This window comes from Aythya fuligula, chromosome 1, assembly GCF_009819795.1.
Source record: "Aythya fuligula isolate bAytFul2 chromosome 1, bAytFul2.pri, whole genome shotgun sequence".
NCBI lineage: Eukaryota > Metazoa > Chordata > Aves > Anseriformes > Anatidae > Aythya > Aythya fuligula.
Genome location: NC_045559.1, coordinates 43,702,157 through 43,716,336, shown reverse-complemented (window position 1 = coordinate 43,716,336; position 14,180 = coordinate 43,702,157). Strand labels below are relative to the sequence as shown.

The 14,180-nt window shown below is 38.4% G+C and overlaps 1 protein-coding gene across 10 annotated transcripts in view; it reads left to right on the top strand.

Annotated features, from left to right (window-relative positions):
* ATF7IP (activating transcription factor 7 interacting protein) overlaps window positions 1-14,180 on the top strand; it is a 106,435-nt gene that overhangs the window by 46,518 nt on the left and 45,737 nt on the right. For 9 of the 10 annotated variants that reach the window (XM_032202091.1, XM_032202081.1, XM_032202031.1 and 6 more), the window contains exon 2: window positions 6,835-7,883. In XM_032202091.1, the coding sequence (XP_032057982.1) occupies window positions 6,835-7,883 (1,049 nt within the window). Of the gene's footprint in view, window positions 1-2,546; window positions 2,576-6,834; window positions 7,884-14,180 lie in introns of those variants that run through there. The other variant, XM_032202057.1, reaches the window with a different exon arrangement.

Below are 14,180 nucleotides of genomic sequence, written 5' to 3'. Positions count from 1 at the left end.
ATTTTTACAGAGAGAAGCATACTTAATGCTTTTAGCTTATGTTAAAATTGAGTTCTAAGAATGTTGAATTTTTGTTTTACAGGAATTTGAAACAGCAGTATTTGTTTAGCATTTAGGATCTCACAGCTGAATTGAAAGCTGATGTTTTCAGTTGTTGATAAAAGTTGAAATGCCTAACACTTTGTGGTAAGAAGACAGGCAGTATCTACCACTTGCTCTGGCTGAGTTCCACTCCAAACAATTTTACTCTCATAAGGATTGAAATGCCTGTTAAAATTTGCTAACAGAAGTCAACAAAGCTCTCTCTTTCTTCTTGGAGAACAAGGTTCGGAGCTTAGACTCCATGTGTTTTAAAGGCTGGTGATTCTAAGGCAGTTATATTTGAATAAGGTTAGCTGGAATATGTAATTAAATGCTGTATAGAAAAGATGCACTCATTTTCCTCTTTTTCATTATGTATGTATCTATCTGTATTTATATATGTACTTAACGTGTAATAGCTACTGAAGCATGAACTGCTGAACCATGGAAGGGCAATTCTGGAAAACCACCAGCAAGTTGAAAGATTCAATTGTATAAATAGACCTAACAGGGTGTAGCTGTCATTCCTCAAGAGAGAAGAATCTAAAATTGCTATATTAGGATGAGAAATTGATTCATGAGCCAAAGTCAGAGGTAGTATCATTCTCTTAGAGGTACAGATGACATGGGACAATTGCTTAATTCATTATGGCACCAGAGCGATGAGAATACAATTCAATGTGAAGCTATTGATGAAATATACAATATACAAGACCAACACCACTCAACTTGTCTGAAACTATACTATGGACATACTCTAGTTTACCAAGCACGTAACCGTATTTTGGTGTGTTTCCTAGTAGGCATAGATCCATGTAGATTTGGTGTTACACAACCGCTTCCTCAAAAGTCAGAGCTCAAGGGTGGGGGAGAAGTGGATCTCCCCATCACGGTCACGTCCCACTGCAGTCATGGGGAAGAACTGGATTTTGATGCTTCTGTAGAAGGGCACAGCTGCCGCCTGGTAACAGAGGAAAGAATAAAAACAGCTGTGCTTGGACCCAGCTTGGCTTTTTGTGTTTTTTTGTCTCAGCATTTAATATAACACAAACTCGCTAGTCTTAAACCAGCATGACAGTTAAAGAGGGAATGTGCACGCAGGCTATGCGCTTCCTGTTCGCTGCACTTGTGAGCTAACGCTGTTCTGAAGTCCTGGGTCTGAGCCCTGTAACATTTTACTTCAGGTCGTTCCTAGCACTGCACTCCGCTCTCCTGCGCCATTCCCTGCCCACATTCTGCCTCAGGGCCTCGTGGCTCTCTGTTGCTGGGTAGACTTTCAGGAGCCGCTGCCTGATTGGCCGCCGTGCCGATCGCGTCTAGCCAATCAGAGAGGGGCCTGTGGCCTGTCGCTGTGAGGCGGTGGCCGGGCGGGAGCGCGGCCGGGGCGGGCACCCCCTAGCGTGCGGCCGGGAAACTGCAGGGCTCTGAGGCGGGCGATGCCGCCCGGTTCGCAACCAGCCAGCCGCCCTGCCACCTCCCTCAGCCCTGAACAACGCAGCGAAAAAATAGGCCGGAGGTTCCGTCAGAGTGAACCTCGTCTTGCTGTAGGTACAGGAGGTGAAGCTGAACGGGTTGGCGATGTGATTTTTCTCTCAGAAAATGGCGTGTTCTGCTGCCGCGCTCAGCCAGCGCACACAAAATGTTAGCCTGGAAGGGACCAAAACCGATTGCTTGTGGTGTACTAGAAGAAATGCTGTTTTCACTTACTGTATCTCCTCAGCTTTGTTTCTTACATTTACTTTAAAATACTAAGACATAGTAGTATATGGATGTTCGTCTACTGGTGGTGTGTATCTTGCGTTCAGTCCGTTAGGGGCATGAAAACACGCTCCTGTGCGTATTTCAGCACATGTTCTAGAAGAACAGATCACAAACTTCCTTGTTTTTCTTTGAAAATAGTTTTTAAATTTCTGACGACGTGTATCAAAATTGCTATAGATGGTTTCATTTGAAAACTGCTTATGAACCGCCACTTAAGAGGTAGGTTTTGTACATCACATGCATTCTCTGGGACTCTCCATCTAGAACATTGTGATCCTGACTGTTAGCAGTCTCCATTCCCTTGATTCAGCTGTGCTACATTTTAAGTAGACTTGCATATTTGAGCACTGGTTTTCCTGATCAAAGGCTTTTACTTCCTCTGTGTAGTTCTTGTGCTTTTGCAAGTGTTTTATGGTTGTGGTGCTTTTGGCTAGCGCTATATACATTCCAGGAAGCCTGTGCAAACGCTGTTCTAGACCGATTATATTATGCAAAACCCATTGTGCACTGTTGCAGAGATTCCAATTTTTTTTTTTTCCCCCAGTGTGTTTCCATGACCTTCTCTTTGTCTACAGCCTGTTACCAGGCAGGATTCAAGCAGCCGCTTGCTGATTGGCTCACTTTTTGAGCAGCTCGTGGGCTGTGCTCATACGAGCTCACGATTATAGGCTAATCCATAGCAGCTAAACTAATACCTTCCTTTGTTGCTTCAGAGCTGCAATCTCTTTGCATGGTAATAATAAATATATGTATGTATAAGGGGAAGAGGTGGGAAAATTTTCTAATTGGCTGCAAGAGAAGTCCTTCGTGTATTCTTAGCTACATTGGTAAATTTTGGTTTTGCCATCCATCACATATTTGGTAATGAGAAATATTTGCAGATTTGTAATTGGAGGGAGGTGCATGATGGTGTGTTTGTCTGTCATGCTGAAGTATGTATGACTTTAAAGCTTAAAATGAAGAATTTTGATAAATGATACCTAAACAAATACATACAGTATTCATGTGTTGATGTTTCAAAATTGATTATTGTTTTGTTGGACTTTACTAAAAAAAAAAAAAAAAACAAAAAAAAAACACGTTATTTGCAGAATTTAACCCTTACATACTTAGCTCTACATGCAGGAGTCATTTCGTACTGCTTTGTACAAATGCCTTTCCTTGAAATAATAGGTGCCACTTCACTGGCTTGGCGCCTGAGCTGCTCATGACCATGTCACAACAAAGAAATGTGATGATGAAAAACTGAAACTACTTAAGCATCATATTATGGAAGTGTATAGCAAATGTAGCTAAACTCTGTGTTAATTGTTGAGTATAAAAGGAGACTATCTAAATACATTCCTTTTTAAAACACTAAGAGTTTATAAAGTGTTAAGACTGAATTCACATAACCTGCTCTCCTCTCTGAAAGGCAGCCTCTACCCCTTTGGCGGACTGGAAGGCAGATATTTATAAGATCATTGCTCATTGGCTTGCACCCATACAACCAAACCTGTCTGAACTGGTTACTGATTAATTTGTTTCTTATTTTACACAGCTCTCACATGAGATCTGTTACTTGGCTGCAGTGTGCTCCCTTGTGGGTATGGCTGGAAATGCTTTAAGTGTGGTCTGCTGTGATATGTGATACTTAACCAGCATTTAGTTTTCATCCTTAAATCTCATCTGTGTTTATAGTTTTGTAGCTTTTACTTGTTGTTGTTTGGTCGCGAAAGATTGTGGGATTGAGCTGAAAATGTGCATCAATTAACTCAAATAGCCATCTAACAATGGAATTTTGTGAGGCTCCTTTGTATCGGTTTCACTGTAGAACTGTATTAGGGCTTTGTCTTTTAGCTATATTTTCGATAATATTGTTAGATATAAACTAAACACCTTTTTTGAAATACATTAGTAACTCAAGCTTATTCCTTCAGTATTTTTATAAGAAAAAAACTAAAGATGCGCATTAATATAAAAAAGGTATTCTGATGTTTGATTTTTAAGGTTGTTATTCTTGGTAAACTGAAAAAGGAAGTGTCTTTCATTTTAGTTTTTATTTACCATATTTCATGCTATGTTAAAAATATGAATGAAAGGCCGTTTAGATATTTAAGGAAACTAGAGCATACAAATACTACTTTGCTTTAAATTGCATTTCATGATTATACAAGTGATGCATTTACAAACCTGATTTTAAATTGTGTGAAATTTTGTAACTGATAATTAAAATATCATTTGGTTACAGTAAGATCAGATATTACAAAATTCACAAACTTTTAAAGACTTTCAAATTCAGCGTAATGTTTATAAAATAAAGCATTGTAGTCAGGGAAATCAAGCTACATGTACTCATTTAATTTTGATACAAAGGCCAAATATCCTTCTACTAGATGAACAGAAGGCTTTAGCTGCTGCCTATCATGAGCCTTAAGAATTGTTCAAGGTTAGCCAAGCCTGACGCCTGACTTTTTTTTCCTTTCAAAATTGACTCTGCAAGACATACTTCTGAAACAACATGCATGTTGTAGGGGATTACGCTCATGGAACCGTGAGTATGACGATGATCAGTGCTCTATGTGACAGCCTGATACAACCTTTTATAATGACATTAAAAAAGCTTTCTGCTGAAGCTTTTGGGAAGAAGGAGTGTGTATGCTTTCAGAGACTGCACACGTGCTTCTAAAATGTTTAGAGGTTTTTCTATGCTTCTCATAATTTCAGGACTGTGTTAAATTACTGTCTCGTGTATTCTCTTTTAGAGGAATATAAAGATACTGTATTTACTATGTAGACTGGTTAGGAAGGATTATTAACAACTCATCTTGAGTTTGTGTTTCATCTGACTAGAAATGGTTATGGGATGAGAATGTTTTCTTACTTACAGGTAAACTGATTTTCCAAATCAGTGTTTCTGTAGGTGTGTTGCATTTTGCTTCCACTAGTGGCAGCACAGTAGTAGACAATTATGTTCAGAAACTTGTTCAGACTCTCTTAATGGTATTATGGTGAGTCTGTAAATCGAGCTGATAAAATCTTTTTTGAAGGTCTTTTTCATCTGTTTGCAAGGTGTGGACACATCTGTTACTTAAGCTCCATCAGTTACTAAATTATGAAGATTCTACATTGTCAAGCAGAAAAGAATCGAAACAAAGTATAAAGGAATTCAGTATTAATAAGAAATGGAAAAGGACAAAAAAAAATCTTTATCACATCTCTTTCCATTTTACCTGTATCTTTGATAAATTATGGTACCTAAGGATGGTAGAAGCCTTATGTTTACATAATACAGTATGTCATGGTTGTAAGGTCTTGAGTTTATCTGAGTTTAATTTATATTGTACCACAGAATATATATTCCTTTTGCATCTTCAAATATTCTAGTTGGGAAATGCAGAAATGCTAGATTTCCTTCATAAACAAGCTGTTCACAGTAAACTAGGAAGGATCCAGTAGAGGACTACCAAAATGATAAGAGCCTAAAGCACCTACAAAGAGACTGAAGGAGCTCAATGACTTTAATCTGCTGAAGAGAAGGCTATAAAGGGCGGTCTTCCAGCTATTTAGTACTTGTAGGCAGGCTTGATTATAAAGAGGGTGGAGCCAACTGTAGTGGTATGGCATGGTACAATGGCCATGAGTTGGAGTGTAGGAGTTTCAGGCTGGAAAAAATTCCCCAAGAGGTATTAGTGCATCAAAGGAACAGGTTAGTTAAAGGTTGAGGAATCTCTGTTGTGTGAATTTTATGACTTTTTATTTACACACAAAACCATGGCAATAGTCCTGTTCTGAGTGGGATGTTGAGTTAGATGATCTCCACAAGTCTCTTTGGGCCACCATTTCTATGATTCTTTGATTCCTTTAAGTAACTGTGTGGCTATATAGGACAATCATATCCTGCAGTTTTCTTTTCTCAGTCATACTGAGAAGTTGCTCAGAATTCTAGGGGAGACTGTGTATCGGTGTCCACTTCCCCAGATACACCTCTCTGTCAGGTCTGCTTTGAAATACAAGAACTTATTTTCTTAAATCCTTTAGGACATGGTCAGTAAACTTGTTGCTACCACCATCTTTAGGAAGAACAGGTTGAGTTGGTATCAATGATAATGAGGGCTGTGGCTTCTAAAAATGCATTTGACATCAGCTCTCACGTAGATGTGGTAGATGTGCCGTCATTGCTACAGAGCATGGCTCAGACGTCAAGGAACTTCTATGCCAAAGGTTTACTGTGTGGGCAAAATACTTGAAATGTTGATGAACTTTTGGTAGTAGATTTAAGGTGATGCTTCTAGGTCAGCTGCCATGTTGAGCCAGTACTGTGCCACCAGGCCGCTCCCCTAAGTTACTGCCCAAAGTTAGGAATGGCTTTAAAGTAGCTTAATCATGTAATGCTTAAGCGTTATATGTACAATATGTTAGCCTGAACTGGAATGGTTGTTGATACCTATCTCAGCTGACAAAGCTTAACCTGCTTCAAACCCATAAGCCTTTGATTCTCATAGCTCATTGAAGATAAGTATATTTAAAATGAATCAGGTATTGGAGCAATAACCTAATTATATAACTAATAACTCTTGCTTGCCGGTTAATGAATGCAGTGATTTGATGATTCTGTGTTTCAATTTATGACTGATATTTTTGGTGTGAGTGTCTGAAACTTCCTTGTCCTGTAAAGGTGTATAAGGGTATATGTGGCTCTGCTGTAATAATACTGTGAGTTGATTGGTTTAAAATACATAGTAATGGTATTACTGCATAATGTTATTAAGTAATAGTGTGGTCTCAGTGATCTTTACATACACATATTTGTGCAACACGCATGGAAGCTTTCATTCACTTCTTACGAGGGCAAACAAAATGTAAGTGTTTTTGTTTCTATAGATACAGTTAAACCAATCTGCTAAACAATGTGCTAAATGCAACTTGCAGCTACAGTATTTCTTTGAAATACCTGTAATATGAAGATAATAAATTACCATCACCATTCTTACTGATCTTTTGTTTTTTAAGGGTCAAGATGGATGGCACAGATGAACCTCAAAAAAAGGTCTTCAAAGCACGAAAAACAATGAGAGTAAGCGATCGACAACAACTTGAGGCTGTCTATAAGGCTAAAGAGGACTTGCTGAAGACAGCTGAAGTTAAACTGTTAAATGGAAAGCATGAGAATGGAGATTCTGATTTAAATTCCTCTCTAAGCAATACAGACTGTTTGGAGGACAAGAAGGAAGTTAATGGCCTAGTGGATTTTTGTCTTAACTCTGAAGAAGGAAGAACAACTTCCAATGAAATTAGGGAAGTCAAAAGTCCTGAAAGTAGTGCAGAGAGTGTAGTGAGTGGCCTAGAACCTAAACCACGAACACTGTCTCCAGCAAATGTTACGCCTGAGCAGAAAACTGATACTGCACTAGCTCGTGAGGCTGAAAATGGAGTGCTTGGTAGCAATAAATTCCATGAAGAAAATAGTATAAAAGATCGTTTGGACCAAAGAGAGAGTAACACTCCATCAGAAGGTGAAAACAAACCAAGCTGTGATAATAGTGACTCTTCAGAAGAGACAGGACAGATAAATGACATAATTGTTAATTCTCATTCATCTGTTGAAGAGGAAAAGAGGGATGAAGAAGTAAGTATTGAAGATGCTGTTGGAGAAGAAGCCATCTCTAGCAGTATGGAAGCTGACCAAGAACCAAAGGATGATAGAGACAGCACTGGAAGTCTTTCAGAAACCACAGCTAAGAAGGCAATAGATCAATCAAGTGGAGGTATCCTGGAGAATACTGACTCTATGGAAACAGATGAAATTATTCCAATTTTGGAAAAATTAGCCCCTGCTGAAGATGAGCTGAGCTGTTTTTCTAAAAGTTCTCTGCTTCCAGTAGATGACACCGCCCCAGATTTAGACGAGAAAATGGACAACTGTTTGGGTTCACCATCAAAGCAAGAAAGCAATGAAAATCTGCCAAAGGAGGCTTTCTTAGTACTGTCTGATGAAGAGGATCCTTGTGATGAGAAGGAGTGTGCTGAAGTGATACTATCAAACAAGTCAAGTCTTCCAGGTAAGAGTTTTCTAAGCTGGTAGTTTTGATTCAAGTCTCGGGTTTTGATCGTTTATTAAAATAGTGCACTTGTGACATGTTTCTAAATTAATAACTAAGAATTCCAGTCTTTCAGTTATGTAGGGGGGATTATGTGGACATTTCCTCCAAAGAACTCCTTCGAAGTAATTAATTTTAGGCACATGAAATTCAGATCAGTATCTTTGTAAATGATGGTGGTAAGCCATATTTAATGAAGTAATACACTTTTTAATTCTTCCCAGTATTCTTTAACATTGCTGGTGTAAGCATTTGTCCTTGAATTAGCACTATGAGCAGCAAATATGAAACAATATTGAAGGCATTTAAATTATATTTTATTATATATAAACTCTAAAAAGCAGCAAAGCTTTTTTTAAAAAAAAAGGCAAAAAAAAAAAAAAGGCAAGCCAACAGGTGTTGGTAACACCTCACACTGACATAGTATTTCTTAGCACCTCTTTTTACTTCTTACTAAGAATGACAAGAGGTAAGATTACCTGTGTCCAACAGCACACAACTTCTCAATGAATCAAACTGTATTCCAGATGATAGCCTTCATTCCCTTTTGTTTTTTGCATAACTAATTTTATATAAGGATTCAATTCTGGCAGTGTATATTCCTGTATGACTTTAAGTCGGGCATATTCTGTATTAGGAAAATTTCCAAAGTTTGTATCCAAATTCACATGTTCAGAGGTCCAACAAAAGGCCTCTTGTGAGTCTTACAAATTTTATGTAGTCTTATGAAATAATAGGTGGAATTTGAGGCCTAGGAAGACTGAAAATAATACCGAAAATTGTCATCCTAGAGACCTTCTCTCACAGTCGTGTCTCCCCTCTTTTTACAAAATGAGTCAAGGGGGGAAGGGAGAGGGATAGAAAAGGTGGATAGCTGATGGACACGGTACAGAAAGATTAGTAGAAAAATGTGTTAATTTTGTTCTTGAGTAGAAGAAGAGAGAACAGCTTTCTTTAACGTGCATGTAAATAGAAAGAATGAAAGCATACTGGTAATCCAGGCATGTCACAACTCCCATTTGTTTCAAATTTCTTTCACCAAATGACAGTATTAGAAAGGCTTCATGAAAAAACGCAGTTCATGTGCATGATTTGATGCATGATGGTTTTTTTTAAATCTGATTTTGGTGCTAATGGCAACTGCCTGGCATTTGAAAGCATTAGGTATATGAAACTGGTCCTATAGTCTTTCTGTGTAGCTAGCAGAAGCAACAGGTAGGTTCTTGATGTTAAACATATGTTATCTATACTCTGGTACTGTCGTACAGTTTAGAAGGATCTGATGTATCTTCTGGACATGGGGCACTCTATCATGCTATCTGACTTGTGAAAAATAAAACATGAATAATTTACAGATATATCGATGCTGCCCTTTATTTGTGGTTAAAGAAGGCTGTTGTTTCAATGCTGCTATTTTGTTGATAGAAATGAAATGAAAATAATACTAAGCCAAATGTGTTTATTCCTACTTGACTAAGTAGGAGTTCCGTAGACGAAACAAGATCCAGGTGTCTTTCTGTCTCTGGGAAATTAGCACCCATAATTTCTTAAGTCTTTCACCAGTAATGAAATTGTCTTTCACTAACTTGTAAAAACATTCTTGGTCTTGAGTGTCTACATAACTAGAGACAGGGAGATAAGAATATGTCTCTTCAGCCATGTTTCAGACTCTTCCTTCTTTTCTGGTGTTTACCTTTAAATTTATGCCAGTTAAACACAGAAAAGGTAGATTCCATAGTTCCTTCAGAGGATTTTATTGAGGTAATAAAAATCACGTTCCATTGAAATTGCAAAAGTGTACGCTGTTGTGGGGTGGGGGGATGGCAGTAGGAAAAGAACACTCTGTGTGCTTGGGTAGAAATTATAGTGTATTATGAGTCCCTTCTGTAAAATGTGTTCCAAATAAATCGTTGATACTTGTTCTTACCACATTTTAAGGCTTCTTTTATTGGATGGGAATGAAATTAAGATATCAGAGTGGCTCTTCTCATCCTAGCCAGTCAGGAAGAAACATGCTGTGACCACAGTGTAGTTTCAGCTCTGAAGCAAAAGACTGTAAGTGAATACTGAATGTTGAACTACAGTTTGCAGAAGCCTTCAAATGATCGTATCCAGCAATATTATTTTTTTTCAGTTTTAGTGGCACAATAAATTCTTGACTAGTAGTTTGTTTATTGGCTATAACAGTTTGTGACTTTTACAGTTGTATGGATGTAACTGTGACTGTTTGCGAAAAGAAAATTGGCCACTGAAGTGTGTTCTTAACTAGTGGACACATGTTAATTTCTGCATTCTATTCTAAGCTGCATAAAGCTTGCCCGTTAAGTTGCAGAGGAGGGAGTTTAAGTTTTTCCAAATAGTATGTTCTGCATTAAATATTTCAAACAAAGCTTTTGGGGATCCATTTTGTATTAAATGTAACATGATTTTAATACTACAATTCCAAAATATTTACATCTGTGAAAGGATTGCAATAACAAGTATCAGAAGGTTGAAGGGACAGGAAACGCTATTGTATGAGAAACCAAGTAGAATAAATAAAATATCTTGGAACAAAAGGGCTAACATTTGGAAAGAGTCTTGTTAGAATCAAATCTGTGGAGATGGTGTGGACATTATTTAAGGACACTATCTTGGACACAGGTGCAAACTGCTCAATTAAAATGTACAGCTTTAAAAAAAAAAACAAGAAAAAAGCATGGCTGAACGACAATATAAAGAATAGTACTAGAAGGCTTTCCTTAACTTGAGAGATTAATACAATTTGATTTCAAATAAAATTTGTGTGTGTGTGTGTGTACATGTGTGTGTGTGTATGTGTATATATATGTATATATATATATGTATATATATAAAATAGCTATGCTGTGACACTTAAGATATCTGTAATGGGAGGTTATACCTTAGAAACCCATGGAGCTCCTTGAGTAAGCAAGTACATGACAAAGATGATCTGATTGAAATATTTGAATTACTTCAGATATCCAAACACAAATAGGTTCTTACCAAAAACTTAATGGAAACAGAACCATTTGGGGATAAGATGGAAAGTCCTCATGCAGGCAATAATCTTTTGAAGAATAAAAGGTAAACCCACAAGGATGTGTTCCAGGGACTGTTCTGTGAAACAGAGCTCATGATATATTGAAAATGAAGAGTGACTACTGAGATGACAGTTTAATGATGACATGAGTAACTGATATATAAAAATGGCAGATGAAACTCACTGTGGCTAACTACAAAGTGATAGATAAGTACAAAAATGTTCATAACTTGATAAAAAGAGCTTACTATTCTAGCACAATTTTCCAGGATTATAGTAGTTTTGTGAAAATATCAATTCAGTGGAAGTTGAAGAAAGCAAAGAATGCTGGAAATAAATACAGAAATTGAGGAAAATGTCAATGTGGGACATCAAGCTTTGATATGTTTTGAACTGAGCAATGTCCCTATGTTTTTGTTTATTTCTATGCAATTCCTTTTACGTTGGAGCTCTGTCAGAAGGTCCATGTTCAGTCATGCTGGCTTTCCTCCACCCTGGTTCTACACTGTATGTATTGAAGCGGACTGTTTCCACGTTTCAAGGTGGCTCTCAAAGAAGAATTGGCACTCCTGGGTCCCTTTTCTCTCCAGGGCAGTCTCCCTCTGGATGCTGCTGTGTACAGCCTGAACAAGGTGAAAACTGCTCTCTGGAAAGCGTGGGCTGTAATGCGCTTCCTTCTGCTGAGTTCTGGCATGATTTTAAGTTCAGCAGTCTTGTGGTTCCTGCAGTTGAATCTACTGTTGGCCTATGTGCACCGGACCAGTTCTTCCTTGTTTGTGAATGACAAACCCAGCAGAGTATCTCCCCTAGTTGTCTCAGCAATCACCTATGTCAAGAAATTGTCTTCAGCACACTCCAGAAACCACCTGGATTGTGGGGTCCCAGTTTATTTCCTCTTTACCTCTTCCACACAGTTGACTCATATCTTTCTACAGCTTCTTCGCTTTCTGACTAATGGCAGGTCAGAGAGGCAACTTCTAGAAAAGAACAAAGTATATAATAGAGAAGTATTTATCAGCCTGAAAGAAGAGATGGAGGAGGTCTGTGACGAAGATCTGTAAAATCATTAGTACGGAGAGTATTTACTGCCTTTTCCTCCAGAAGAACACAAATGGAAGAAAGGATGAAAACTGAGAGGAAGGATCAAAGCATGGAAGAAAGAATTCTCCATGTGGAGAACTATGGAGCTTCTTGCTAACAGCAAGTACTGTGACTGCTAAAAGTTTACCTACTTTCTCTGTGAAAGAGTAATTTTTTGATGGCTATCAAACAAAAGAAGCCTAAATCTTTGGAGGTCTTCCAGCTGCAGCTTCTCAGAAGGCTGAAGGAGTTTTCTGGGCTAGTGCAACAGTGTTCTTTAATCCTTCATGCATTCTTTCCTACTTGGTCATCTTCTGTTGTCAGGAAAGCATTGGATGTAGGATTCTAGACTAGGTGAACTGTTAGTTTTACCTAGTGGAGCTGCTGACACGTTCTTGCCTTATCTCTAGCCTCTCATGTTTGACCAGGTGAGGATGACTGCTAAGGAAAACCTGAAGTCTTTCTCAGAATCACTATCCTACATTCTAGACACCTTGACTTGAGGCTTCTCTGCAGCAGTGCTGTTTTGTGCCCTTCAGGGCTATTTTGAAAGAGAGCTCACTTATTACTGGTCTTTGGTAAGAGTCTGAAATCAAGCAGCACACCCAAGTACAACCTGCTAAGAATAAACGGTGCAGTTGGCATTACAAAGAATACGGCTCATCTTCTAGAAAGTAGCGTTTAAGAGAACTTCATAGCATGTGAGTGGCAGATAAACAAGTAAACATGAACTTTTGTTCCTGTAGTATAACACAGATAGCTCTCAAAATTCTTGAATGTAAAAAGAAAATAAGCTATACTTGGATGGCACTAATGAAACCACTTTTTTTTTTTCAATATTTCCAGTTCTGGTTTTAATTCTAAAAGGGATTAATGTGAGGCTTTCAGAGATCTGGTGCAATGATGTTTCAGCATTTAGGAAATATACTTCATATTGGAAAGCTTAAGAGGACGAGATTTGTTCATCCAATAAAAGATTTAGGAGGTCTGTAGTACCTGCAACTGTGAGATGAATATATGGTACAATAGTTTTATTTAATGTGACAGACAAAGACACAACTGCTGCACCTTTGGTCCATGGGATTTTGCACGCCAGAAATGGGGCATACCCCTGTCTGATGGACTTCGGAGGACTGGGTCAGGGATGTTGGATTTATCAGTTGGGATCTTGAAGTCCTTTACAGATTTTTTTCCAACTACAAATATGGCAATTAAAAAATAAGAGAATATTGTGGTTTGTGTTGGAATCGCTTGATAGATTGTTTGTGTACTTTGTGATGGGCAGGAGGAGGAGGAGTGACCAAATAAGAGCATAGTTTACGTTGGGAAGGACCTCAATAGGTATTTAGTTAATTCTCCTGCTTAAAGTAGGGTCAGTTGTGAGATTAGATCAGGCTGTTCAGGACTTGGTCCAGGTAGGTCTTAAAAGTTACTATTGGTGAACACTGGATGACCTCTCCAAGCAACCTGTTCCAGTGTCAGTCTACTAATTGGAAAAGTTTTATCTTCTATCACTTGGAATATCTTTGTGCTTGCATGTCTCCGGCGGAGAGCAATGTAGCAAGTGCCAAGTAGAGGACAGTAGCTACTTTCTATGATGTCCTGGCTATTTTTCCTGTAAATACAGCTTGGGATGCTGTTAGTCTCCTTTGCTGCCAGGGCACGCTGCCAGCTCACGTGTGGCTTGCTGCTTGTGCAAGTCCTCAGTGCAGAGCTGTTCTCCAGACACATGGCAGTCACCCCTCGTGTCCTTGCAAAGATTCTCCCTTCCCAGGTGCTGAACTTTGTATTTGTACTTGCTGGATATCATAAAGCATTTGGTGGTCCATTTCTCCAGCCTGTCTAGATCATGATGGTTTCTTTGAAAATACATTAATCTGCTACTTTCCAGATCAACAATTGTCCTTGTACTCATCGTTCATATTAATTAAAATAACACTGAGAGGACTCCCAAAACATGTAAAACATTTTAAAATGTCTGAAAACATTGAGACTGTATAAAAGGAACTGGAAGAGGCTGTTGACAGTATCTTCGCTTGGACTTGAACCTGAAGGATGTGTCACAGTGATGTGGATTTTGTGGATACTGAAACTTCCAGTAACTTGGAAACCTACTCAGGTGCATAATCCCTCCT